This window comes from Didymella exigua (assembly GCF_010094145.1).
Source record: "Didymella exigua CBS 183.55 unplaced genomic scaffold M421scaffold_24, whole genome shotgun sequence".
NCBI lineage: Eukaryota > Fungi > Ascomycota > Dothideomycetes > Pleosporales > Didymellaceae > Didymella > Didymella exigua.
In genome coordinates this window covers 182,023-208,504 of record NW_022984798.1, presented here as the reverse complement: position 1 = coordinate 208,504, position 26,482 = coordinate 182,023, and the positions used below count along the sequence as shown (strand labels likewise).

At 56.4% G+C, this 26,482-nt stretch overlaps 11 protein-coding genes across 11 annotated transcripts; 4 read left to right on the top strand and 7 right to left on the bottom strand.

Moving 5' to 3' along the window:
• Positions 1–1,886: 1,886 nt before the first annotated feature.
• M421DRAFT_102707 (uncharacterized protein) lies at positions 1,887–5,382 on the bottom strand (the record flags this gene model as incomplete). Its single annotated transcript, XM_033586817.1, has 2 exons — positions 1,887–4,713; positions 4,763–5,382. The coding sequence occupies 2 exons, from the start codon at positions 5,380–5,382 to the stop codon at positions 1,887–1,889; spliced, it is 3,447 nt and encodes a 1,148-aa protein (XP_033446340.1).
• A 409-nt stretch (positions 5,383–5,791) lies between these two features.
• Positions 5,792–6,706, bottom strand: M421DRAFT_68354 (Nucleotidylyl transferase; the record flags this gene model as incomplete). The annotated part of the gene is made up of 1 exon (XM_033596506.1): positions 5,792–6,706. The coding sequence occupies one exon, from the start codon at positions 6,704–6,706 to the stop codon at positions 5,792–5,794; it is 915 nt and encodes a 304-aa protein (XP_033446339.1).
• A 114-nt stretch (positions 6,707–6,820) lies between these two features.
• On the bottom strand, positions 6,821–7,890 carry M421DRAFT_224626 (uncharacterized protein). Its single transcript, XM_033588343.1, has one exon. The coding sequence runs from the start codon at positions 7,583–7,585 to the stop codon at positions 6,896–6,898; it is 690 nt and encodes a 229-aa protein (XP_033446338.1). The 5' UTR covers positions 7,586–7,890; the 3' UTR covers positions 6,821–6,895.
• A 767-nt stretch (positions 7,891–8,657) lies between these two features.
• Positions 8,658–9,145, bottom strand: M421DRAFT_224646 (uncharacterized protein). The gene is made up of 2 exons (XM_033588344.1): positions 8,862–9,145; positions 8,658–8,827 (listed from the first exon to the last, which is right to left on the bottom strand). Exons 1-2 carry the CDS (start codon positions 9,058–9,060, stop codon positions 8,724–8,726), a joined length of 303 nt encoding a protein of 100 aa, XP_033446337.1. The 5' UTR covers positions 9,061–9,145; the 3' UTR covers positions 8,658–8,723.
• A 140-nt stretch (positions 9,146–9,285) lies between these two features.
• Positions 9,286–13,317, bottom strand: M421DRAFT_33893 (kinase-like protein; the record flags this gene model as incomplete). The annotated part of the gene is made up of 2 exons (XM_033589445.1): positions 9,286–9,759; positions 9,823–13,317. Coding segments are annotated over 2 exons (3,969 nt in total), but the record flags the coding sequence as incomplete, so codon positions are not given.
• A 1,128-nt stretch (positions 13,318–14,445) lies between these two features.
• M421DRAFT_224569 (uncharacterized protein) lies at positions 14,446–14,952 on the top strand. The gene has a single exon (XM_033588342.1). The coding sequence runs from the start codon at positions 14,589–14,591 to the stop codon at positions 14,859–14,861; it is 273 nt and encodes a 90-aa protein (XP_033446335.1). The 5' UTR covers positions 14,446–14,588; the 3' UTR covers positions 14,862–14,952.
• Positions 14,953–15,113: 161 nt separating this feature from the next.
• Positions 15,114–17,317, top strand: M421DRAFT_27975 (glycosyltransferase family 22 protein; the record flags this gene model as incomplete). The annotated part of the gene is made up of 5 exons (XM_033588905.1): positions 15,114–15,296; positions 15,379–15,609; positions 15,677–15,867; positions 15,918–16,064; positions 16,279–17,317. Coding segments are annotated over 5 exons (1,791 nt in total), but the record flags the coding sequence as incomplete, so codon positions are not given.
• Positions 17,318–17,446: 129 nt separating this feature from the next.
• Positions 17,447–18,661, bottom strand: M421DRAFT_94214 (uncharacterized protein; the record flags this gene model as incomplete). The annotated part of the gene is made up of 1 exon (XM_033598182.1): positions 17,447–18,661. One exon carries the CDS (start codon positions 18,659–18,661, stop codon positions 17,447–17,449), a length of 1,215 nt encoding a protein of 404 aa, XP_033446333.1.
• Positions 18,662–20,364: 1,703 nt separating this feature from the next.
• M421DRAFT_23807 (uncharacterized protein) lies at positions 20,365–21,078 on the top strand (the record flags this gene model as incomplete). Its single annotated transcript, XM_033588462.1, has 1 exon — positions 20,365–21,078. A coding segment is annotated over one exon (714 nt), but the record flags the coding sequence as incomplete, so codon positions are not given.
• A 2,155-nt stretch (positions 21,079–23,233) lies between these two features.
• M421DRAFT_68237 (glycosyltransferase family 59 protein) lies at positions 23,234–25,125 on the bottom strand (the record flags this gene model as incomplete). Its single annotated transcript, XM_033596491.1, has 5 exons — positions 23,234–23,994; positions 24,041–24,178; positions 24,227–24,834; positions 24,890–24,975; positions 25,024–25,125. 5 exons carry the CDS (start codon positions 25,123–25,125, stop codon positions 23,234–23,236), a joined length of 1,695 nt encoding a protein of 564 aa, XP_033446331.1.
• Positions 24,859–26,205, top strand: M421DRAFT_224484 (DNA replication complex GINS protein PSF2). Its single transcript, XM_033588340.1, has 3 exons — positions 24,859–25,428; positions 25,505–26,004; positions 26,057–26,205. Exons 1-3 carry the CDS (start codon positions 25,315–25,317, stop codon positions 26,169–26,171), a joined length of 729 nt encoding a protein of 242 aa, XP_033446330.1. The 5' UTR covers positions 24,859–25,314; the 3' UTR covers positions 26,172–26,205.
• The last annotated feature ends 277 nt before the right edge of the window (positions 26,206–26,482 follow it).

The following is a 26,482-nucleotide window of genomic DNA, read 5'->3' as shown; positions in this document are numbered from 1 at the left end:
TCCTCCCCGGGAATTGGTCTTGCTTATGTTGAACATGGTCAATCAAGTTCGATGTATGTCTTCTGGACTACACAACACTCTATGAATGTTCATTTCAATGGGACTTGGGATCCTGAGGACGACTGATATGTTGATTGGTTTCCTGATAGCTATCCTCTATGTAAACTGAGATTGTAGTACCGAGGGCTTTGAATGTTTCCAGCGCGTAGTAGAATTGTTTTGCGTAGTTACAAGAACTCTATTTGACAAATCGACAAGAAAATCAATATTTATCTTTGTAGATCTCTCCGGCATTTCTATATTTTATGAGTTTATTGGCACTCATTCCCAAAAGTGCAGCTGCTCTTCTAGGAGAAACAAAACTGCCTATCAACTTGAAACCTTCCGATGAATATTTTTCATATATGTGCATCGTAGACTTTCCCATGACTGTTAGAGGGGCAACGGCTACGTCTTCGCCTGGGAAGCTCCATTCACTCAAGCGAACATGGTCATCGTCCTCGCTCAAGTTACTGGCCTCTGGTGATGTTGTCCTGCACCGCTTCGCCAGTCGCGCATCTGTGCCAGATGCGTCTCTCGAGCAGAGTGCACTGAGTTGCAGAGATCCAGTAGGTGAGACGGTGTGCATTAGCTCCTTCGATATCTTGTCCTGGAACGTATGGGTTGAGGGCCCCGAAATTGCGTCGGGATCGACTTGGTTGACGAAGATTGTCTCATTTGGTACGCTCGGAAACCCCAGAACCCCAGCAAGATAAGCATCGGACAGGATTGTATACACGACGAAGAGCTGCTCGAGTCAGACGAAGAAGATACTACCAGTGAGATGGGAGAATACGACATAAGGGAGGCAGCAAAATCGACGACAGCCGCATAGTTCTGGAGGCATTCGAAGGGATCGTCATATACCTCACAACGCCCGACCTGACTAGGAGGCCTTCAACCCTCTCTACCGTAAATAAAGTACGATTTAACTTCACACGGAGTGCTCCAACCCGCTACACACGCTCGCTCGCTACCCAAACCACAAGCCCCGAGCCTTCACCACTGCTACTCGTTATCTACCTTGAACCGCACCAGATCCTCCACCGACATCCCAGCCCTCAACCTCCTTGTAACCTGCTCAAATTCGCGTAATCCCCCCTCTGTGATCTGGACCTTAACATACTGAGCTGGCAGGTGCCTCCTTGCAGTCTTCCCGCCGCTGTGGTGGAGTGTAAAACGCATTGGTCGAAGCTTCTCGATGCGATACACCGGCCGGGAGGCAGTCAAGGCCTTCTGAGCGGGGTACGTGTACGCTATCTGTGCCTTCTGGGTGACCTTTTTCTCTGCAGCAGAGCGGGAGCGCGTGAGGTATGGCGCGTTGGCGGGGCCGAAGAAGACGAAGCTTGAGGTTGTAGACATTTCTGCTTCGAAGTGGTGACTGCCACATAGATTCGTAGTGTCTAGATGTTTATTCGGTTGATTTTGTGATGTTTCTTCGATGTTTTGATTGTTGGTCGTGAGGTTGCTCATGACGCTTGAGCGTGCTGCTTTGCGTATATGCTATGTGGAAATGGAACAATCCCTACATTGGTTTCATTCTTCTCCGAACCACGACCAATCGTGCCATATACCAGAATAACGATAGTCAACGTGGGCCCTGCAGACGTGAACCGTAATTGGCACCTGCTAAATCACAGATCACAAATTGCATCTGCGCTCTTTGACATCTGAGCATTGAAGAGATATTCTCACCACAAAGATCACGCACACGTAGGGATACAAAAATGACTTGCTGCGCAATGGCAAATACAATAACGCTGCACAAGTATTGGTACTCACTTTTGTAGAGAAGTATATAAAGATGAAAGCAGTGTTACACATTACTCATCGCTCGTCCCAGCATCTCACAAAGCAGCCAAAATCTCACTGTCGTAGCGGCTTCCTACCCTTGTGATGGACAATACCCTGTCGCGCTCAATGACTTCCTGCTCTTTGAACTTCGAGATCAGATCCATAGTACTGCGTCGCACACTGACCATGCTTCTCTTCTCCGCGAAGTCATCGTCATCGCCTTTGGACCTTAGACTCGGTCGTGCGCTGCCCCGACTCACGCAACTGACGTTACGCGAGTGCCTTACAAAGCGTGGAGGCATAGTGCGTGAATGCATAGATGGGTGTCTACTCTCAAAAGAGAATCGAGCCGGGCCGAAGTCCTCAAGGCCAGTGTTGAGGTCGGTGCTTGCGCGAGGATAGGAGGGCACACAATCATCGTAGTAGACGGACCACACGCGAGCGTTGTCTCCTGCATGCCTGTCTTCATTTGCGCCATCGTAATTTATTTCATTCAGATTTGGCGCGGATGAGTTTCGTCGAGGTCGCAGTGTGGCCATCGAGTCGTGAGTATGTGACTTTTCAGCGTGATGGCTGTCACTTGCCCGACGTCTTGCCGCCGAGTCCTCTCGTCTGTGGCCCCGATCATTGCTGCCATCGACCGAAGAGCCTTGTATCCATACTTCCGGAAGAACCTCGAGCTCTGGGAACTCGAGCACACCACCTGTTGTGATTGAGCTGCGATGGTTCCGCCCATGCTTCCGGAACTCGGTGGACGAGCTCTTGAAGATCTTCGAGTAGTTCTTGAGGAACTGTTTGCTGAACGTCATCGAGTTGCTTTTCGCCATCCGTCCACTACCAACTTTCTTCTTCCTCTTCTTCTCGCCCGGCATCAGTGGCATCGAGGAAATGCGCTCAGTTGGATCAATAAGATCTTCGTCAACATCTTGAGAAGATGCAAATCTGATCGCCGCCTCAAGCGCAAAGTCGCGGCTCTCCACACGATCTACCTTCCCCGCAGAGTTTGTACGCTCGTCACGAGTGTGCGAAGGGTAGCGACCCCACGATCCCACTATCTCAGGGCTGTCACCCTGCTTCTCGAAGATGACGGAGACATCTCGATCGTTTGTATCTTCGTTCGCGTTTGCCACAGCGCTGCGTCGTGACGTTGGTCGAGGACAAGAGAGCTCTTCGGGAAGTGCTGCTCGCGGTGCAAAGGTTGGAGTGAACGATGGCGCGAATAAGCTCCCTGATGCGTTTGGTGCTTCTGGTGTCACTGTAACACGGTCTTCATGCGCGCTACGACGAGTCATGATGCTTCCGCTGCGTTCACGGAAGGGATTGGCGTGCGCGGCAAGGTCGCGATTCTTGGGTAAGAACATTGAAGCTTTCTCCTCTTGGTGGGCTTTGAGTGCTTGATCCCAAACATGATCGGCACCTTTGTCCTTCACTAAAGCACTCTGTTCTACCTGTAGGCTCAACATAGAGTGCGATTGTCGTCGTTTTCGGTCGGTAGGGACGTCCAAGGAATCGAATGTGGCATCGCCAGTCCGTATTGGCGAATCTGGCTTCAAGGACGCCTCGCTTTGACTTCGTCCGCTAAGGCGCTTGGGGTTTAGGAACTTCATTATGGACTCTGATGGGGTGATCTTCTTACGCGGAGGCGACGGGCTGAACTCTTCTCGAAATTTTGATTTTTTAGTATCAGCAACGCTGTTCTTGCGCGACAGCGATGACGGTGTGTCAAGCAATGAGCTTGTCACAGGCACTCCCTCCACAGCTCTGAGGTTAGAAAGCCCATAGCGTGGTATTGCCCGAGGGGTATCTTCGTTGTCAGTTGGGAAGGAGTTGGACCGGCGCGTCCGTGGCGAGTGAATCGATGCACCGCCGAATTCATCGTGACCCGTACCTGCCCGACCCAAGCTGGTCAGGGACGCAACAAAGCTGTCAGGAGGGCTCTGCGGGCGACTCGAATAGATTGACGATGCCATATCACCTCGAACGTCCTGATCCCCTGACAGAACCTTACCCCATCTCGAAGGCACTTTCGAGCTGGCGAATCCTGAGCTCGAAGTCTGTCTCTCATGCCGCGCTAGCTGTCTGTTCGGACGAGAAACTCGACTCTGGTCGGACACAGTACGCTCCCGGTATGGTCGCGTTGGTGAGGGCAGCTCTGGTGCATCAGCGAGTTGATCCCATGACAGCAGCGAGCCCGATCGTAGATGATGCGAGATGCGCATGCTGTGGAGATGCACCGAGTGGCGAGAATTGTCTTCCTCCTCTTCAACTTCGTACTCTCGAGCTACTTCAGCTTTCGACGGAGAGGGTTGTGCGTTCTCATGGAGCGTACCTCGAATGTCAGCGGATGGACGGGGACTTGCTATAGAAGTTGGTTGTTGTATACGAATCTCCGGTCGAGCGCTTGCTCCTTTATCATTGTTTAGCACGCCTTGCGATGAGGACGTGCTATCAGACCTGAGCTCTGTGCTTGCATGCTTTGCTGTTTTGGTGGCCTCATAGGGTGATAGCAATGTTTGCGAGGCCCGTGGACTGGCATGACGTGGCGGAAGAGGGAAATGCGACAGACGAAGGCTTTCGTTGATGACCTCGGCCCAGGGAACACCGTTTTGATCATGATCGGTGAGGCTAGGAAGACGCAATGGTGACAGGGGCGAAAGGGGCGATACCTGAGGAAGACCCATTGACGCAGCAGATTGCGAGCGTCTGAAAGCACCGTCTCTCCTTCCTGAGACATCGTTACGTAAGTTCGGTGTGCTAAAAACATGACCAATGCGGGTAGCAAGTGAGACAGCATGAGATTTCTGGATCTGGTAGGGCTGCAGATCACGGTTGCCATCAGGGTCGGTGCGGCTCTTGGTTGATGATCCTGGTGTTGCTTTGCTGTGTACGTCAGCATGAGATGCTTGCCTGGGGATGATGGCAAGCTCACCTGCCAGCTGATGGAGACCAATTCACGCTGTGTATGCTTGCTCTCTTACTGGGTGTTTTCTTGCCCATGTTTCTCGCGAAGTCGTCAAGCATCTCAGCATCAGAGTCGTAGCCACCTTCGTCTGGCTTCTTGTCGCTCAACAGGTCCTTGCGTAGGTCTTCTTTAGTGATCTTCAGTTGCTCTTTAGCTTCTTCTTTCGAGGACCTGACAACAGTGTCCTGGTCGACTGTTGTGACCTTCTGCGATACCTCGATGTGAATATTCAGTCCCGAGTCCTTCTTTGCGAGATCTCTCGAAAACTTGCGCTTGATGAGTGACCGCATGCTTGTCATCTTGTGCAGGCTGTGCAGACTGTAGATTGAAGCGCGACTGAAGCGTGCGCGAGGCGCACGCGTAGATGGCTCCTGACTATCGGCGCCGTCCTGCGCATGATGAAAGATCTCCTGAAGCTCATGGAGGTCGTCAGTGCGAACGCTGGTGAATCGAGATTGTGGCAAGCTGGGTAGCTTTGGAAGTAGAGGTTGCTTTGCGGGCGTGGCACCGCTTGGACGAGCGTTGGGTAGCTCTGGTGAGTCTGACCGGGCTTCTTGCTCCGCCGTACAACATAGCGTCGACGCCATATTCGAATTACGGTTGATGAGATAGGTGAGAGCTTTACCTCGAGGGATGCCCGCGTTGTTGACACTGGACGAAACTGCGCCACGTGGTATGGCCGCTAAACACAGAGAGCAGGAAGGCACTCACGTCACGACCACTGAAGAATGGAAGTAGCAGTACAGGGAAGTCGGAAAGCACTTGCGCTGAAGCCATAACTACCGGTGTGAGATGGCTGTCATTGCTCGTAGATGGCCGCAAGTATCAGTGCACTTGAGGAAAGAGCACTGTTGCACCATAATCTTGCTGCGACCGCACAGTGTACATGCTTTGCGCTCAAGTCTTTGCAGAATACACTTGGTGTGCGAGCTATCAGCCTCAAGGGGTTGCTTGTACACTGTGATCTTTTGACAAAATTGGGTGAGGCGAGCCCGCTCAGCTGCTCAGCTTTTTGCCAGTGGCATCTTCACTGTACAGGGCCTGGTCTTGGAGCCATGCAGCGACGCCCTCCGTGCAAAGCTCTTCTACCACATTCCAATTGCCGTCTTTTGCAGCATTGCGCACCCTGGTCGAGCTGATGCCAACGCCGTCATTGGCCTCGACCATATCGATGTTATCTGCCCATTCCGGCCTGAACCCGTCCTTCTCACGTGTGCCGTCCTTCAAGTCGTTCACGTACTTCTGCTGTTCCTCTACTGTGCCAAACTCGTTCGATGACTTGTCGTCGGGGTCAGTCGGCCGCTGTGTGACGCGCAGCTTGTGGCCATCGTCGAAGAACGGCTTAAGCGCTGAGAGTGGCGGGTCGTATTTGGGATAGTACTTGGGGTTGCAGAAGCGGATGAGCGTGTCGTAGCCGGTGAGGTGGACGTGGATGGGTTTCGAGGAGTAAAATGGGGGGCTAGTGTCGCGTATGGCTATCGACTTGTCTGAGTAGTATGGCTCTTTCGTGAGTCCAATGTCAATAGAAAGGTCTGCAAGCTCTGTTCCAGCAGAGGATGCTTGGAGTGACCGCGAGAAGTCTTCGGCGAAGACTGTCATCAGCGCAATGCGCTGTACGAAGCCCGCGGGGCTGGGTGCCTTGTCTGCGTTCTGTGTGCTGAACAGTAGCAACAGTCTGTATGGACTATGCTCTGATTTGCCGTGGTTCTTCAGTGCAGACTGAATAAGGGACAGATGTGCGATTGAGGGTGGATTGAAGCTGGAGTCCAGGATGTACAGTGTCTTTGGCTGCGTGTCGGTGGGGTTGACGGTGCGGACGACGCGAAATTTGGATGGCGAATGCGCAAACGTGCTCAGCGCAGACTCGAGGTCGGGCAGTATTGAGCGCAGGTTCGCTATCCGTGCAGCCATATTGTTCATCGTGTGTTTTGTGTGGTGCTGAACGCGTTCGTGTCTTGAAGCTCAAGGGTCCAACATGCCGCGGCTCCCCCACGCGATGACGCACAGTTTGAAGCTGCCTCCCCCACATTCGTCTCGTCTCGTCTCTCGTCTCTCCTCGTGCTGACTTCCTCGCAGACTCCAACTTTACACGATCCGGGATCAGGCTGTGTATACAACAATCGCCACAATGAAGAAGACAATCGATACGCAGCCTAGGCCAAGCGCCATCAAGGACGGTTCTTCTGCACGCTTTCTTGTCGACACATCTTGCTCGACTCTGTCTCTCCACCTTGGAAGGCACCACTCTTCTTGATACTGGTCGATCACATCGACGATCCAGGCCTCGCCCTCATCCTCGGTATCTTCGCTGTCGCTATCATATTCAGACCCACTCTCCTCCAGAGACGCCTCCACTTTTTGGCATCGCATCTGCAGGTTCCAGCCTGGGCGTACACGAGCATCCCAGTCACTACCGCAGACTCTCATCCCCTCGGCTTCATCCCACAGATCTTCGACGATGATGCCGTCTTTTTTCATGTCCACCATCAGCTCTCTAACTGCGCTCCAGCGAGAGAAAGTCCCATAGTTAAGCGGCTTAACGTACACACCGTCTCCAAGGTCCAGCCTCAGGTGAATTGACTCTTCAAGTCCTGAATTGACTCTTTTTCCATCAGCCCGGTCTTCGCTCAAAAGGGTCAGACCGCTGATCGACATGCCGGAATCTACCTTGTTGGGGTTCGTGAAGGGAGTGCCAAGCTCGATGTCGGCAGCAGGCCTTGCTGCTGGCGAATCCCGTCGCCATCGATATCGATGCGAGTAAGTGCAGATGGTAGGCCACATGCCAGTCATGGCACCAAGTCTGGACAGCACCCACGTAGCCTGTGGCTGTTACGGTATCGAACACATGCTCGATTTCGTCTGATATTCGCAAGATGGTCCGCGGAGCTGTGTCGTTCTCAATACTCAGAACGAAATGCAGGTCATACTAAGACGACAGTTCGTCGTGTGTCAACCGCAGTGGCGCCGTGGCCCGTCAGGAATGTCGAGGACCCTTGAGATGGCCATCATTCTCTGTTTGGGATCGGAAAAACCTACCATCTTCTATCTCAATCTCCGTCACCAGATAATCGTTGTGTCGCACAACCCGTGAACACGGAACCTCTTCGTCACCCTGGCACGGGACGTTGTACCCGCCAGCCGCCAGCGGGTATCACAGCAAAACATAAAATCGAGGGATCCATCAACAGCCAACCGTTCAACCACATGTCTGTGCCCTCTCCTGACTCGCCGTGAAAGATGTTTGTCCAAGTCGTTCCCTCCAAAGCCAGCAACCGTGCAACGCGGGTACCGGTATCACTGCACCAACAGCAATGTACCTCTCCAGAACAGCACATTCGACGCGGCAACAGGCACAGATCCAATACAACGCTTCAAGGCGCAGCAAAGGCTCCATGAGATAATGTGCAACACCGACATTCCACCACACTCACCGCGCCTGTATGGTTGGAAGAGCAAGGGCGACGCAATCGCCACCGCAGAATCCGATTGGTCGCTACCCCCCGTGCCTTTGCCCTTCAACGACAATCAACGCTTTCCTTTCCTTTCCTTTCTAATCGTACATAGCGCTCTGGGCACTCCAAGGTCACGTGTGCTGCTATGGTGGGCGCACGTAGATCAACGCGGGCATACTCTACGCATTCCAAACCCCCAGTCCACAAAGAAACTCATAAACATGCACAATGGCGACAAGAAGTGGTCTGGATTCGGTGTGCGTTGCATTGAGTCGTTTGTGGTAGCGGGCACGTCGCTGATGATGACGAGAGCGCAGGAACAGGCCGCGAGGGTGGGACTTTAGAACATCACATAAATCAGTGCTTCGGGGGGACCTCAACGGTCTCAGCACTAGAATTTGGGGAGCGGAATGCGATAAGCGCATCGACGGTCCGTACTTTGTACTAAGATACCTCCACGCCGCGGCGCAGCTCATCTACCACGCCATGCTAACCCGCGCCCGAGCCATGCCCGTCCATCCATCGTCCATCGTCCATCGTCCATCGTCCATCATCCATCGTCCATCGTCCATCATCCATCGTCCATCTTCCATCGTCCATCGTCCATCATCCATCGTCATTCATGCTCCGTTCGTGTAGCGTCTGTTCCTCCTCCATGTCAACGTCGCAACGTATTCCGCAGCGCCACGCCATGCGAAAAATCAAGCCAAAAAAGGTCTCTAACAGAAGAAAAGAAGAATGAGGAACAGCCCAGTGGGCAATGAGAAGGCGAACCGCCGCCGTGATTTTGATAAACGCCGTGCGCCATTCCATGGGGGGTGATATGTTATTGTTGTTGTTGGTGGTGTTTGTACAATGAAGAAACCATTGAAGAAACCATGGGTATCCCAGAATGATGTGTGTGTGTGAGAGAGCTTGGAGAAAGGACGCCCAGAGTATGCAGTATCGTACAGAGAACAAGTGTTGTTGTGCTGGAAGGGGTGGTTACGCTTCGGGAGTGTGCTCGGCTGAGGTGGTGGCCGAGTACTCGGCCGCACCTGGCGGAGGGAATTTCTTGACGGTGCCGTTGCTACCGCTGCGTGCTGAGCGGCGACGGGTCTTGGTGAGTTCCTTGGAGATGCTTGAGCGGGCGAGCTCTGCGTTGGAGATTGAGTTGCTTCGTCGAGGCTTCGGTGCGGGCCTCTTGCGTCCCATGAAGAGCCCACCGTCATCGTCGCTGCTGTCGTCTTCGTCGCTATCGACGGCGTGGTCGCCGTCGTAACCAGCAGGATCGTCCAAAGGAGCATCAAACTGGTTGTGTGCGATCGAGTCGGCAGATGTTGTGGGTAGCATGTTGGCGAACCGGTCTAGATGAGCGCAGTCGTCTGGAACAGAAGAGTTGGCGGATGCGACAGACGGAATAGATGGGTTCGAGGTCGACTGCGACATGGGCGTAAACTGCTCCTCGGACGAACAAAAGGCCAGGCCACGCTCCTGTCCACAAACAGGACTATTCTCCGAGGACTCGGCGTGCTGCGTGCCCAGGTACTCCTCCACCTTTTGGTGTTGACTCACTTCCTTTTGGTGTTGACTCACTTCCTTTTGGTGTTGACTCACTTCCTTCTGGCGCTGACTGAATGTCTCGTCATCCGGGCTGGGAGGGCAGGCAGTCTGATCAAGGGCTGAGCCAGGTCGTTGCGTTCCAGATGCCGGACGTGCGCGATCCATGTTCTCCTCCCGCACTCGTCGGCGGATGAACTCGTCCTTTGCGCGACTGAACCGCTCGTCCGAGGTCTCGTGGGCACTTGACAGCCAGTGTGAATTTGCAGTGTGTGCAGAGCGCGACGAAGTTGCCGATTTGTAGGAGCCAGGAGGAATGTCCAGGGTGGGCCCGACCTCGAGCTCATTTGCAGCTGCCCACCGAGCAGCCAGGCGAGATGACAGCGATGACACCGACGACTGTCGAGAGGCCGAGTCAAGAAGATCGACAGAGTATGCATCCGAGTAGCTGGGCGATCGACTCCGTGCAATGGGTGACAATGCCTTCACGTCTGGTGCGTCGACGTGGCCGGCGGCGTTTGTTGTGCTCAAGGCGAGGCTCGGAACGCCATGCGGGTCGTTTTCGCCAACCATGAGGCGATCAATCGACTTGTCGAACGACTTCTTGCGGATGCGTTCTCGCGCAGGCCTGAGCTTGTCCTTGCTCTTCATGCTGTTGACGACCCTGCGCGGAAGACCTCCGAACAAGCCTCCAAGATGTGAGCCGGTAGGCGTATCCAATACAGTTGGAGTGCCAGGGAGTGCTGAGGGTACCAGTGGTGTTGTGGATCGGACGTCCAGGTCAGCTTGCCGTATTGTGTACACGGAAGACATGGCCCGATCCGCTATAGCTGGCCGATACGTCTCCGCATTTTGCATGGGGGAAGCTTTCCGAGAGTCGGGGCTGTCAAAATACCTGGCTCGTTCCTTTGCTTCGGGGCTGGCGCTGACACTGTGCGAGAGCGGGTGCTCAGGTTCGCGTGATCTGCCCAGCATGTCCAGGATCGCGTTGGGTGCTATGCTGCCTCGTCGTGCATCTTGGCTAATGGTACTGCTCGAGGAAGCGGTGCTCATACTCGGAGGCAAATCGTGTGCCGAGCTCTGTGCGCGGCGACGAGAGCTAGAACCGCCCCTGGTGAAGCTTTTTGTGACGTAATCGGTGGCTTTCTTCGCAGCTGACCGCATCCGTTCCACGAGACCAACAGGAACGACGGCCTTTTCCAGATCATCGTCTGTAATCTCGATCTTGCGACCGTGAGAAGAGCGATCAGGATCTGTCTCCTCCATCCAGGTGTTGTAGTTGTTGAGGCCTTGCAGCAGCCACGGGTGCCTTTTGATCTCGTGTATTGTTATGCGGTGCTTGGGATCTTTGACGAGCAGACACTTCAGTAGATTACGGAGGTTCTCATCAATCTCCTCGTAGTCGACATCGTGAGGTGCTCTCCGGGCGTTCGAGATGGGTTGCATATTACGCCCGTGCGAGTTCGGTCGGGAGTTGGCACGCTCAGAGACAGGCTTGAGTCGGTAACGTGGAATGTAGGGTTCGGTTTCGCTAATGGCCTTCATCAGCGCAAAGGGGTTGTTCTCGTGGAAAGGAACTCGGCCGTAGATCAGGCAGTATAGCGTGATGCCAAGGGCCCACACGTCGATGCCTCCGTCAATGTGCGGCGTTTCGGCACTGAAATCAGTCCTACAGAGTTCAGGTGCGTAGAAGGCCGGTGTGCCCACAGTCTTGGCCAGTTCGATAGCCTCGTCTTCTTCCTGCATCTCGTTCTCTGACTGGTCCCCAAAGCCTTCGTCTGTCTTCTGGCGTCCGAGGTAGGAGACACCAAAATCGGAGATCTTGATGCGGTGCTCCTTGGTGACGAGAAGATTGGCGGGCTTGATGTCGCGGTGGATGACGTTTTGGTAGTGCAGGTACTCGAGACCGAGGACAGTGTCCTTGAAAGCGTCCCAAGCGCCTTGCATCGTCATGAGGGGAACGTAGCGAAAGTGCTCGGGCACCTCGTCGTGCTCGGCCTCTGGGTGAGAAGAGCTGCTGCCGGCAAGACTTGGCGTGCGGCCACGGACGTACTCGGCATCACAGGCGCCGTACTCGGCATCACAGGCGCCGTACTCGGCATCATAGGCGCCGTACATGGTGCCTTCGAGGCCAGTGGCACTGCCGTCACCGCCCTTGGGGCCAGGCGCAAGCATAGAAGCGCAAAACGCAGTCTCCATTGTGCCATCTGTGTGCGATGAGCCTTGTTGCTTTTCGTGGAGCTGGACGCGGCTCGGCGGACGGTCCTCGCGATTGGAGGCTCGAGAGCTGCGACCGGCCTCTGAGTACATGTCGTCGTCAGAGTCACCGCCAAACTCGAAGCTCCAAGGCTCGTTGCCGGTGACGGTTTGCCGGCGGAGATGGGCTTCCCGGGCTTCCCTGCGGCGCTGACGGACTAGCTTCTGGTGTGCTCTCCTGATGATGTGTTCGTCCTCCCGCGCTGCCCTGTCGTCGTCGAAGATGCCTTGCGACTCTCGCTGAAAGCGCCTCCACTCGACCAGAGTGACCGCGGGGGCGCCTTCGACCCTCCACTTGACTTCGCCAAGCTCCACGTGCTCGAGCACGATGTAGACCTTTTTCTTAGCCGGGTCGTCTATGACTTCGAGTAGACTGACAATGTTGGGGTGACGGGCCTTTTTCAGTATGGCAATCTCGCGCTTGATCTTGTCCTCGTGGCTGGTGTTCTTGCCCAGACGCCTCCGCTTGGAGTAGCGGTCCACAATCTTGATGGCCACGTACTTGCCAGACATTAGGTCCTTGCCCAGCTTGACCTTGCCGTGCACGCCGCGGCCGAGCTCGTCGATGATTTCGTACTGGTTGACGAGCTTGCGGCCGGAGATGGGATCGTGCGTCACGTCGGCAAGGTGACTCTCCTTGGGGGCTTGCCGGTGGGTGTGGTGGAGCCAGGGACTCGAGTAGAGGCCGTCGGTGGGTTCTCGGGAGCCTGACGAGCCCACGTGTCTGGCGGGGTCGAAGAGGCCCGGGCTGCTCATGGGCGAGTTGCCGGCGGTGCGTGGGGCCGAGTCCATGATGTCGCGGTAGTGGACGTTGGAGGCGCCAAACGAGGGGATGGCCGACACCGAGTTGGCCGAGAAGTGCGCCGGGTGGGAGCTGCGTGCGCGCTGTATGGGCGGGATGTAGGGCGCGGGGTACTGCTGGAACTGCAGCGCGGCGTAGCTCTGGTTGGGGTAGACGGGCCCATGGCGCTGCGGCGAGTCGGCGGCGTCGGCGGGGTTCGCACGGACGGTGACGGTGCTGGCGGTGGAGATGCTCGAGAGGTCGCGCTCGTAGGCGGGGCGGTTGAGCGGGTGCAGCGCGGGCGCCAAGGCGGACCTCAGTGGCAGCGCTGCGACGTGGTCGACCGACGTGGTCGAAGCATTGGCGCTGCCGGCGGGCGACGGGGCGGGCGAGGCGACGGGCGAGGCGGCGGGCCAGGCGGCGGGCGAGGCGGGCGGGCTGCGGGCGATGGCGTGGCTGAGGATCTGGCGGGGCTGCGGCGAGAAGTAGCTGGGGCCGTTGCTGTCGGGGTCGTCGAGGGGCGGCGGCGGCGGCGGCGAGCAATGGCTGGGCTCGCTGCTGTCTGGCGCGTCGTCCAGCCCAGTGTGGTGCTGCTCCCCCACGGGCGAGGCCGGGCCAGTCATGGCGGGCGAGCGCTCAGTCGTCTCAGTTCAGCCGCGCAGTGCAATCATGTCAGGGTCCGGCAGAGGGCGTGCGTCGGGTGCTCAGAGACTGTTCGAGGGGCGCCGAGTCGGCGGGCGGGTCATGCTGCGCTCGCGGCGGGCGCAGACAGGCGACAGGCGGGCAGGCGGGCAGGCGGGCAGGTAGAGAGGCGGGCAGGTGGACAGGCGGACAGGTAGACGGCGGACAGGTAGACAGGCGGACAGGTAGACAGGCGGACAGGTAGACAGGCGGACAGGCGGACAGGCGGACAGGCGGACAGGCGGACAGTGGTGTCGACGTGTCGGTGTGTCGTGTGTCGAGGGCTGCTGCGTGAGGGCTGCTGCGCGAGGGCTGCTGCGTGAGGGCTCCTGCGTGAGGGCTGCTGTAAAACGGCGGGCGGGCAACGACTCTTGGCTGCACGGCCGGGATGGGTGGTTGAGGCACTGCGATCGCCCTAAGCCGGCCAGACGAGGCAGTGATATGACGAGGGTCCGAAAAGGTGGACCGTCGCCGGTGTGGACGAGTCAGAGTGAACAATACGGGCGATGTGGGGCGCCAGACAACAGCACCCGGTCCAACACGCCAGCCGCGAGCACAAGGGCGGATTGTTGACAATGGTTGAGCGGGCAGTCAGGTAGTACCGTCAGCCACGGTCCGCAGTGCCATACAGCAGCAGCAAAAGGCGCAGGTCGAGTGCGAGGTCGAGTGCGTGGTCGAGTGCGAGCTCTGGAGTCTGCTCGCCGCGCAGCAACTGTTGAGCAGCCGGGCGTGCCTCAAGTACCCTCAGCACCCGAAATCACCTGCATGGCGCCAGCCTCTCTTCGGCATGGCCGCCAGAAGCTGGTGCATGCAGAGACAGCGCCCACAGCGACGCGCATTCAATCTTTGCGCGCTGGAGCTACCCGGCGCTCAACACAGCCTGCTCGTCCCAGCATTTATTGAGCCAGCCGCGATAAGAGCAGCGCCCGCCGAGCCAACAAGCGGCAACTCTATTACTCCATCTCACCTCTCACCCTGCACTTGGACCCTCTTCACTGCGAACGAGGTGCCCTTCCCCAGATTGTCCCGCTGCAGCCTCGATGCCTGCACTTTGCTTCTTCGATGCCTGCACTTTGCTTCCTCGATGTCTGCACTTTGCTTCCTCGATGCCTGCACTTTGCTTCCTCGATGCCTGCACTTTGCTTCCTCGATGCCTGCACTTTGCTTCTTGCCGTTGCCGTCATCGCCATCGTTGTTGAGGGCGCCCTCGCGCTGTCCCGCCGTGCACACAGAACGTTATGACAGCACCATCGTCACGCCCCATCTGCCTGTCGTGAGACCACAGGCCACCCCGCCACAACAGTCACACCGCGTTGTGGCAGCCCACCGCCGGCTAACAGACGAGCGTGCAGTCTAGACGCCGGCCATTGTCCATCGTGAAATACCTAGAAAGGCATAGAACGGATCATCAATTTCTGCACTCTTGACACAAAATGCTCTGATGCAGCACGCATTGAGCCGGTGCACTCTGCCAAGCCTGTTGGCCGCTGCAACCCATCGTGACTTTCTCTGCTTGCTCGTGCTCGACTGCTGCGGCCTCTGACCTGATCGCCCAATGCCGTCCGCCAGCGACTCCGCGAATGCCACGACTACCGCCCGCACCGCGACTCCACAAGAGACCTCTACCGGCTATCGTGACTCGACGCTAGCCGTCTTCGCCCTGCTGCTGGCCTTGCGCATCGTGAATGCACTGACGCTGCGCACCTTCTTTCAGCCAGACGAGTTCTTCCAGTCGCTCGAGCCCGCATGGCAGCTGGCCTTTGGTGGGGCGAGCAGTGCATGCATCACTTGGGTAACTCTCCTTTGCCCTTGAGCAGTCCCACGTGTCTGGCTCTGTCGAGAAATTCTTTCGCAGCACGTCTCACGCTGAGCAGGAGTGGAGAACGCAGTTGCGGTCGTCCCTGCACCCGGAGCTATTTGCAGCCGCCTACCGAGTCGCGGCTCTCATAGCTGACTTTTGTGCCTTGAGTCTACCTGTCAGAGCCGAACTGCTCCTGTCAACGCCCAAGCTTGTCCAGGCTGTGTCCGCTGCGCTGCTCGACTGCTATACCTGGAGGCTTGCAGAGAAAGTGTACGGTCGCGGCCATCGCACAGCGCTCACAACTGTATGTCACGGTCCCGCAATTACATGTCCCAGTCGCAGTCGCGGATATCTGATCTGTGATGCGCTAGCTTGCAATATCGGTGTGCAGCCCGTGGCAGTGGTTCTGTTCCACCCGGACGCTGTCCAATTGCCTCGAGACCACCTTCACAATCATCGCCGTCTACCACTGGCCTTGGCATTGGACACCGGCCAGCAACCCTCCCAAACAAGGCAACAAAGCACCACTTACGGCCCAAGCTGATCCCAAATCGACCTTGCAGTAGGCGCCTACCCCGGGTCCACTCTGACTTTTGGCTCACGCTCGTACAGGTTGCGTCTGTCACTGCTGCTAGCAGCTGTTGCCTGCGTGCTTCGCCCCACAAATCTCCTCATCTGGCTGCCCATCTCCGTGCCGACAATATGGCAGGCGTCGAAGAGGTTGCGGTATATTCTGTTCCGCGAAGCCATACTATGCGGGTAAGTCGAGTTTATGCACAAGCCCCCCAATCTGGCTACAATCAAGTTCGAGATCCTCGACTGGCAAGCCCCCCCATCTGGCTACAATCAGGTTCGAGATCCTCGACTGACGAGCCCCCCCCATCTGGCTACAATCAGGTTCGAGATCCTCGACTGACAAAACCCCCAATCCGGCTAAATCAAGCTGGAGGCCATCCTCGACTAACCACCCCAGATCCGCTATTCTTGGCTTATCAGTCTTGTCTGACAGAGTCTACTACGGTGTCTGGACGCTGCCGCCTCTGCGATTTCTCTATTTCAACATTGCCCAGTCGCTTGCCGTCTTCTATGGCAGAAACCGTCCAGACTACTACTTCACAGAAGGCCTACCGCTGCTGCTCACTACCGCCTTGCCCTTTGCCGCTGTAGGTCTGTGGCACTCACTGCGAGGTACACTTCCGGCAGCGGCCCCTGACAGCAGAGCTACATTCAGCCATGGCACACTCTCCCGTCTGGCATGGACATCGCTCACCATGCCCATGACCTTGAGCCTGATTTCACACAAAGAGGTCCGCTTCCTCTATCCGATCCTCCCCTTTCTGCACGTCCTCGCCGCACGCCCGCTATCCGCCTTGCTCCCATCCCACGCTTCACTATCGCGCCGCTCCATTGTAGGATTTCTCCTCCTCCTCAACATCGCCGTCGCAGGCTACGCCTCGCAAGTCCACCAGCGCGGCGTAATCGACGTCCTGCACTACATCCGGCACAAGCACGAGTCCCGCAACAGCATGTCCCTGTACACAAACTCCTCGCCCCCGCCGGCGGTGCTCAACACAAGCGTCGGCTTCCTCATGCCCTGCCACTCGACGCCCTGGCGCTCTCACCTCGTGTATCCTGAAATCAACGCGTGGGCGCTATCGTGCGAGCCACCGATCCACGTTCCTTTCGCCGAGCGAGCAGAGTATCTCGACGAGGCGGATCAGTTCTACATCCGCCCGGGCCCCGCACGCTGGCTGCGCGATAACATGCAGTCGGTGCACACCATCTCGTCGAGCGGGAGCCGCACCGCGCAGTTCCTGGCCGCGCAGGACCCCAAGTTCAAGGCCGCGTATCGCAGGGCCTGGCCGCAGAACTTGGTCTTCTTTGCCGCGCTGGAGGCGGAGCTGAGAGTTGTGTTGGCGGGGACGCGGTACAGGCAGTGCTGGAGAGGCTTTAATAGCCACTTCCATGATGACGCGAGGAGGGTTGGGGATGTGGTTGTCTGGTGTCTGGATGAGTGAGGGGGAGGGAGGAGGAGGCGTGTACGATGCAGTAGCAGAAATATACCGAGTTCATCGCGTGACGTGTGCAGACTATGGCATCTCGACAAGTCTTCTTCACTCTCCAAAGCTACACGCCACAGCTCAAAACAGCGCCTTGGACGCAACGCTCAGCAACCACGCAGCATCACTCCACCCACCAGCCTCCTGCCCCTCCGGCGGCCTGGGGACGTCGATCCTGACTTCTCCCCCCTCGTCGCCAGACTTGTCGCCCGGTCTGTCGTGCACCTTCAGCGCGCTGGCGGCGATGATGCTCTCGCGCTCCATCTTCCTTCGCTTCGCGTCGACCTCGCGCAACAGCCTCGCCTCGTCGCTGGTCAGATGCGGCGGCTGTCGATCCTCGTCGTCAGACGATGCCTCGCCGTCCTCGTCGACGGAAAACAGCGTCCACCCAATCAGCGCGTCCATCCACCCGCCAAGCCCGAACCCGCGCTCGCGCGCAAGACGCGCGATTTCCTCCTCGTCATCCGGCCCGTCGTCGACGCCGTCAAAGTCAACAAAGTCAGGCTCAATCGCTTCTGAGCCGTCCAGATCCAGACTGTGTCGTGCCGAGGGCAGTCCGGACATGGCCAGGTCGAGTCTGCTCCCGGCCCGCGACCCCCGCCGGCTCTGTCTGGCGCTGGGCGCGCGACTGCCGACCCGGGACTGCATGCGGCTCCCCGCGCGACTCAGGCGCGGCGACAAGACGGCCAACTCGGCGCCGTCCGCGGCACTCCTTGCGTCGTGCTCGGCCACGTCCACAGGGCTCACGAGACGCGTCGAGCTCTCCCTGCGCACCAGCCACCCCTGTCCCCGCGCGTCACGCGTTTCGCCCGCAATCACCAGCCCCGCGCGGTGCAGCCACTCGTCGTTGCTCTCGCTGGTGTGGTGGCGGTGCAGCGGCATCCTCAGCGGCAGCGGGGCGGTGTGTTTGCGCGCATGCCGTCTGCCGCGCGCCGCGGGCTCCGCAAACGACACGCCCGCGTGCAGGGCGTTGGTGCTCTTCGCCTTTGGTATGTCGCCGTCATCGCGCACGTCGGCTCGCGCGCTGGCAAAGTAGCCGTCGTGCGCGTACCGGCGGCCGTTGCGCGATGCGCTGCGGCTCTGGCTCAGGCTGAGGATGCCGGGCGTCGTCGGCGCGGATTTCTGCGCTATGTACGAGGTGCGCGGCGTTTGGGCGCCAGGAGCGTCGTCGTCGGGTGTTGCGGGGGAGGAGGCGTCGAGCGGGTATTTGGCGCTGAGGGGCGCGAGCGAGAGGTTGTGCAGGTTGGGGTAGGAGCGCCGCGAACGCGAGGTCGAGGACGAGCGTGGTGCGTCCATTGTCCGAGGGCTTCTGGATCAATTCTGCGCGCAGGGCAGGATGTCAGGGCTGCTTATAGCGCTTATGGCAGATAGGAATTTCGAGTCGACTGACCGAGGTTCGATAGAGTTAGGTATCGTGATGCTGCACGGGATTCTGGGGTAGGTGGAGCTAGTACCGATACGGTTTAGTGCGTAATCAGGTGCTGTTTCACGTGAAAGCGGCGGTTGCTGGCAGCGGGCTGGAATGCTGAGGAGCTTCCAGTGCTCCGCTGTGACATTAACAACGATGGTGGATTCCGAGAGCCCTCGCAGAACGGTACATCGACAGAGCAACGCCTGCGAGGCTATGGACACTTCACTAGCGTTCCTCGGTTGAGGAGGCTGTTTAAGCGGTCTCGAGGCTGTCTCCGCTAGAACTCACCCCCCTGGACAGGCGAGGATGCAGCTAATGCGCATGTGTGAGCAAGTCGCCCCGCATATGCGTAAGGGTGGTTCGAGCGAGTCAAATTGCGCGGAACTCGACGCTGCAAGAATTTTCGGGACCCTGCCTGGTCTCGGTACCGAGACGATGTTGAGACCGGCTACCTCCGCGTCGTCATGCCACAGCGTGATCAATATGAGCAGCTTGACGCGAGCCACTTGGCGGCGGCGTCCGTGGTGACTGGAATGTAAACTGAATGTGAATGCATGTTGTGCAATGTCCGCACGTGCTGCATTGTCTTCTGGACCACGAGCCTCATTGTACAAAGCTGCACGGCACCAGAAAGGGCGGCGCAGAGGCTCACATAATGCCCTGCACAAAGCAGAAAAGGTCATTAACGCCGAACAAATGCACGTCACTACCCGCTTGGCGAGTCATCTTCAGGTAAGCGCGACCCTCGCGCATAAGCTCGCTCCGTAACGAACCGCGAGAAAGACTGGAACCGCACCCGCCCCGAACACCGACCTCCCACAACACCACGCACCCACTTCTCCTAAAATACCCAGGGACCCTTTCTCCGCCTCAAGATCTGCTCTTTACCAGGAACGCGCCCGCACACGGACTGCTACGCGCCTGGTGGTTGAAGGCGAACACACCCACTCCCACCACCTCGACTCCGCCAACATGAATCTCGCCTCTTCGCCCATTCGCAAGAAGCAAACACAATGTCTGCTTTAACGTCGAGCTGACCGCAGAGTAAGTCGTCAACGTCGACATTTCACGCTTTTTTCACGCGTTTTGCACTTCCAACTGTTGCCTTTCATGGTGCGCCGTCATTATTCGCGTCTTGAAGGACAACGGCACTGTGGGCACACCGTGGTTGGCCGTTCATAACCACCAAAGTCCGGTTTACGACAGCTTGAACTAGAACGTAACTGTTTGAGCAAAATTCTGACAGTATTTTCAGTCCTTCTGTCGGCCTCTCCCCGATTTTCCTGCACACACACACACACACACACGACACATTTCCCCATCTGACACCACTTCCCACCACGCACACGACCACTTTCTACGACTTTGAATTCTCAGAGACTCGTCAAGAACGGTTCCAAGGCCCCAGGAAGCCAGCTGCAGTAGTTGCTGGAGCTGCGCAACTACCCTAAAGCGAACTTTCCAGCACGTAGAGGAACGAACGCTGAGCGAAACTCTTTCCACGCCAGCCATAAAATACCGAACATCCACTCAACGCACGCATCTCACAATGTCTTCCCCACCCGAAAGCAACGCCAGCTCCATCGGGGGCTACCAGGCCCAGTTCACGATGATGGACAAGGTCAAGGAGTACCTTGAAACCCTCTCGGTAACCGTCAGCGAGAAGCTGCACATCCACGCAGCTGAGGTCCATCATGAAGATCTCCCGCACGGCAATGCCGAGAGCTCTGCAGCTTCGACCACTGAAACCGGCACGGTCACACCTTCATCCGTCCGATCCGTTGTGCCTTACCGCCTGAACATGCTCATCCCGCCCATGAACTACGGCGCCGTAGTCCCTGGAAGCATCTATCGCTGCAGCTATCCTCACCCCGAAAACTACGAGTTCATCAAGGATCTCAAAATCAGGAGCATCCTTACCCTGGTCCCCGAGCCCATCGCGCCCGAGTACCAGTCTTTCATGGACGACGCCGGCATCCAGCACTTCCGAGTCCACATCCGCGCAAACAAAGGCGAAGTGCGCATCGACTCGTGCGAAATGCAGCGAGCTCTGCGCTTGATCATGGACCGCACAAATCACCCCCTTATGATCCACTGCAACAAGGGCAAGCACCGCACCGGCTGCACTGTAGCATGCTTCCGTCGGATCTGTGGCCTCGACATGGAGCTCATCCGCGAGGAGTACCACACGTATGCCGGCAAGAAGGCGAGGTTCCTCGACGAAGTCTTCTTCGAGAACTTCAATCTCAACCTCGTCATGTGGATGGCGCGGCAAGAAGGCTGGGCCGGCAGCAAGATCGATTGCGGATCGGGGCTCGAGTGCAATCATCAGCACGAAGAGGATGCTGGGACTGTCGGCATCGCTGCGCCCCCATCGCCTCCTGCTACACCTGTCCTGTGCCTCGCTGCGCCGAAGCCACTAGCTTAGGCGAAAGTCAAGCCCTGAGCTATCTCTCCTTTGTCATTATTGAGCTAGGCGTTAGGGTGGGTCCGGCATACCCTGCGCTACACTACGGTGGCTGCTTGCTTTGAAAGGCGTTATGGGAAAAGACGAGTACTGCACTGGGTGCTTGGATACATTGACTCGGCGTTTTGGGCGGGATTGAGTGAGCTCTCCTGGCTTGTGGGAGGCGGTTTACCCTTTGCTATGTTATCGTGCGTCCGTCCAGGATTCTCTCAGCGAAGAGCTGGCTATTGCTATGGCTCTGAAGAATGCCTTCACATCAACGTAGAGCAATCACAACTCTGCTTTTGTGGATGCTCGCAGTGCGTGTCGCTTATGCGTCTTTGACCATGAGCGCTTGCCCTGAGAGTAATCAGGGCGCGAGTAGGGTGTAGTTGATTTCTGCATCTGACAGCCAGATTACTTGTGCAAGTCCCGAGTGGAGGATCTGTTCCCACAGCCCCTGAAGGCATATATTAATGACTTGCGAGGCCTCTGAGCTTGGGCATAGGGCGCTAGACCCTTTGCCGGTGTCGGTCACTGGTCGTATTGTCTTCGACGTTACGCCAGGGGATATATTCATCTCCAACCCATACATGCCGCGTCACTCATGCAGACACTCGTCTACTCAAAACAAGATGCGCTACCGCCTTGTCACCAGCCCCGGCTTTTCCACCGCAAAGCTCAGTCGCCCAGCTGCCGACCCCTTTTCGAAGGGGACTGTGCTTCTCCAATAGGGTCCTAGTGCCCAACGGCATTGGGGCCTTGTGGTGTCTTTGGAATTGACGCAACGCAGTTGAGCTTCACACAGTGACGACGCAACCGGGTTTCCGACCTTGGCAAATGGCGAACGAGGGTAGATGGCCGAGGCGACTTGGGCTTTGAACAACGTAATAGACAAGAGCTTTCCATGTGCACTGAGGAGCTGGCTGTGGGATCACCTCAGGCATCGGTGAGTCAATTACGTAGGAGTCAGTCTACATCAAGTCTGATCGCGGAATGAGGCGTGTCTGATCTAAACAGATTCCGATACATCATGGCTGTAAGGGAGTATGTGTATCGACACCGGCCACGCTGACGATGATGCTGAGCAAAGTGAACACAGTCGATGGAGCCTGCAAGCCTGTCTCGCCGACTCCAGTACACCAGTCATGGCTAGATCCTGCACCACGGAAGTAATGCAGCCTGACTGGAGCCGAAGTGATGTCCTTACAGTGGCATGACTGGTTTCGATACGAGGCGAGCAAAGGTCTGTGTGACGGGGAAACAACGCTGATTGGATCGAACGGCGAACCGACGGCTTTTGTGTCGAGACCGGTGAGTGTGGCGTGTCAATCGGGAGTGCCACGGGATGAGATTCTGCATCTTTGGACAATCACCGTGGAGCATTTCTTAGAAAGGTGGGCTGAGCGTTGTGCAAATGCGTGTTAATTCACACGTGTGCATGACCTCCTCTACAGATATGATGCAGAATGGCGGACCGGAGCAATGCGACAACAGGTTGTCGCGCAACCATGGGTGCATCGGGAAAAACTGAAAGAGTACAGTGGACAAGTTCTGGAGTATTCCCCTGTGCTAAAGTTCAGCTTGAAGCGGTCCTCTAGTGTTATAATTTGCTACATCGTCGAACTTGTTGCAACTGAATGATACATCAGTATTTGGGAAAGCGGCTCGAGTAGATATAGAGTGCAGTGATGTCGCATCGAACAGAGCGGTGCCCAATAAGGTCCCGATGCCTGTCAAGAGGCTGCGGGGAATATCTCTGCGCCTTCGTCGTCAACAACACGACACTGCTTTTGTTTCGATGGAAATCAGCTGGAAAATCATGTGTGGTCTACAAGTACATGTGGCTTGCATGGTTGTGAGATAGATGAGATGAGCGAATGAGCTTCTCGCTTGTTTTAAAATGGCTGCGGGCTGACATGAGGCAACCTGTTACCGACTATCTTCTACTACATCGACCTCACCCTTGATCGATTTTGTCAACAGTGAGCAGTGGACACGTCAGTAAAGCCTACCAAAGGAATCTCTGCACTTTCCCAGGCTCGCTAGGCCAAGTGAACGTCCTGTACAAGAAAAGATACTCCAACACCTGATTGATAGCAATCAGCCAGACCGTCTCGAAGATTACACGCAAATCCGGTGAAAACGTCTTCGAACCAAGCGAGAAAGTCGTCGGTGCATGCGGTACATGCAGACGCCATACGATCCACGGGATGATGAAGTAGCGCGGCTCAACCAACGGCGCCGTCACAACCGACAGAGTGGTTGTAAGTAGCCAAATGACAACGAAACTAATCTGGACAGGCAGCTTCGTAGACCTGAGAGCCTCACTACGGGGCTTGGCTACACAGGTCTGTTTCGGCACCTCCGGATCAGCGGTTGGATGCGCAAGAGACTGTATGCTGAGCCAGAAGCAGACATAGTATACTGGAACCGCGAGGTACTTAAGTGCGGGGTGTCGGAGCAGGATTCTGAAGACGTAGAAGACGTAGTGCCGGTTGTCGGCGAGAGTGTACGGGTGGATGATGGTGTTGAAGTGCACTGCGAGGAGGCCGGCAGCGATAAAGAGGATGGCTTGCAAAGGATGTGGATAGACTGTGTAAGGCGACTTCCGTGTGGCTCCAAGCTTGGCCCCGAGTTGCGCAGGTAGCAGAACGGCTACAAAGCTGAAGAGAGGGCCTATCAGAATAGGTGCAGAGAAGAGGGCGATGTAAGGCCATATATACAGCATCTGGGGTAAGTGTATGGTGGCGGTGTGAGCTGATTTGTCGCCTGTAGTTGTGAGTTCGTGTTGTGGTGTGACCGACATTTCACTTACCAAGTACGACACTGCCATTCCAGGCCACGAATCCGGCGAAGAGGACAAGTAGTATGATGTAAGGAATTACAGATCTCAGTAACTTGAGCGGCGATCTCAAGGCAGAGATTGCAATGGTGAGTAAGAGCATGGTAGCATCTGAACATCGTCAATAACATCGTCAACATAAAAGTACGCTGAGCTTACCCAAGACCGAGAGCCCTCCCTCCTTCAAAGAACGATCGTAGATCAGACCTTTGGACCAGCTGCTCTGTAGAAGCCCCAAATAGCCTTGTCCGGTAACGCTAGCGGCCGTATGCCCATTCTCTTTCAAAACCCGGATAACAGTAAGACCGGCAGGAAACACGGCCACCCAGAAGATATTGGTCTGCCGAAAAGAGAAGGCTATCACGCCGATGACGACTGTGAGAAGATCATCTGTGATACTCCATTGAGGTTTTGCGGCTCTCTTGATAAAGACGTCGTAACTGATGAGGACTGCGGCTGTTGACATAACATCTGTGTAGTACAGACCGCCAAAGAAGAACAGCGGTGGAAACGACGCAATGTTGAAAGCAATTAAAGCGGTCGAGAAAGGCGTCTGGTTGTCAGTCCAGACCTGCTCGTCTGGCGTGTCTTTACTGGGGTCTGGAATGGAGAGCCCCGCTTTCCGTTGAGTATGACCGCGAGGCTGGATCAGACGTCGAATCTGAAGCGCTTTGAAGAAGATGAAGCTGAGCGCGAAGACATTCTGGACCCTGAGACTTCTCAGGCTACATCCGAGGACCGGTGACAGTAGCTTGGCAACGAGATATCTGTATGGTGTGGTTAGACATGTGTCAAGTTGTAGTAGAATTTGTGTTCATATACAAGCCTGGAGGTGTGGTGATCTTCGGATCCCACGTGTAATCACCAGCACAGTACTTCTGGGCCTGGGGTATGTGGAAGAATTCATCCTACGACGATTGGTATTCTGGACTCCGCCTATGTCGTACGCTTCTTACTAGATAGGGTACTTTGACGTCCTTGTCAACCAGAGAGAACCAGGAGGTGGTGGTGGCAGCAAAGACGGCCGCAGCAACATGGTCCTGCCAGTTTTCGTACATCTGCACTTCAAAACACAGGAGATGGAGAAATGATGATGATATGGATAGAGTGACGGCATCGAATGGTAGAGGTCAAAAGCCGCGGGAGAGCCTCAATCACGCTAGCGCCAGCCAATCCGGGAATCTGTCTGCTGGCGCGTCCGCGGTCCTCATGAGTCCTTCAAGTTCACACCGTCACGCGTTGCAGTCATGGCATTGCCCCTTCCGCCGGGGCTTACGCCTCCAGAGATTGCGTTTCTGTGTGAAATGGAGCTTGTGACTGTCATACCTCGCCAAAGACTGGAAGGACTCGAGCTGCTCGGTGTACGTGCCCCTCCAACTCCACTCCATTCACATGTAGTCAATGCAGCCAAGAGTAGATATGCTGACAGGCTCACAGGGCCCTCTCAAGCCTCTGAATCCACCTCAAAGGAGCGACATCCCTCTTTGGCTTGCCCTCCTCCTTAAACGCCAGCGACGCGCCAACATCCTTCCTCCGCCCTGGCTGAACACACACTCTCTTACGGCAATCCTCGATCACGAGACAGAGCATGGCGATACGTTCTCTCCGCCACCGCGACTACCACCGCAGCCCTCTGAAAACACACTGCCTACATCACCACCCTTCCTACCAACCTCGACCGCAGATGCAGCGCCAGACGCGTTACCATACCACTGGCTCGAGCTCGGCGAGATACTGCTTGAAGCTGCTTCAGATGACTTCGAAGAGCCAGATCAGGTGCGAAAGCTGCTGAGAGGGTTGCGAGAAGTGCGCATGTCGAAGCTGCGAAGCGGTGTCGAGGTGCTAGACGCAGCTGGAGGCATCAAGATGAACGGAGTGGGAGGCATGGAAATAGGAGAGGGCAGGCCATTCATCACAGGAGTTATCGACGGTCTGAGGTACGACGTGATGCTGGAGCTCTTGTGTGCTCAAAATGCTGATCAAGTGTAGAAAAATTGGAGCGTCACGCGAACAGCAACGCAAAGACCGCGACGCCGAAGAAGCAGAAAACGGCTACTCAGGCACCGCGGGCGACTACGACGACGACGAGATGGACATGCAATGAGCGGCACAAACCTCTTGCAATCTACAATCGCAGATCAGCATCAACATAAACAACGGCGAACGCCTGTTTAAGTCGTCACATGAACGCCGCACCGACACAAGCAAACGCTCGCCTCACTACTAACCGAGCCACCGGCAAATGTGCGTCCAAGACCGCCGCACACCGTTCGGCCAGCATGCGGCTCGCTTGCATGCACACACGGCCCGACCCCTGCGCGCCCACGCATAGCCGCCGCAACTATTGGTGATCCACCGTCGGTCATCGTGACTGCTGTGTAACAGATACAAGTGACAGTGGCACTCAGCGCCGCT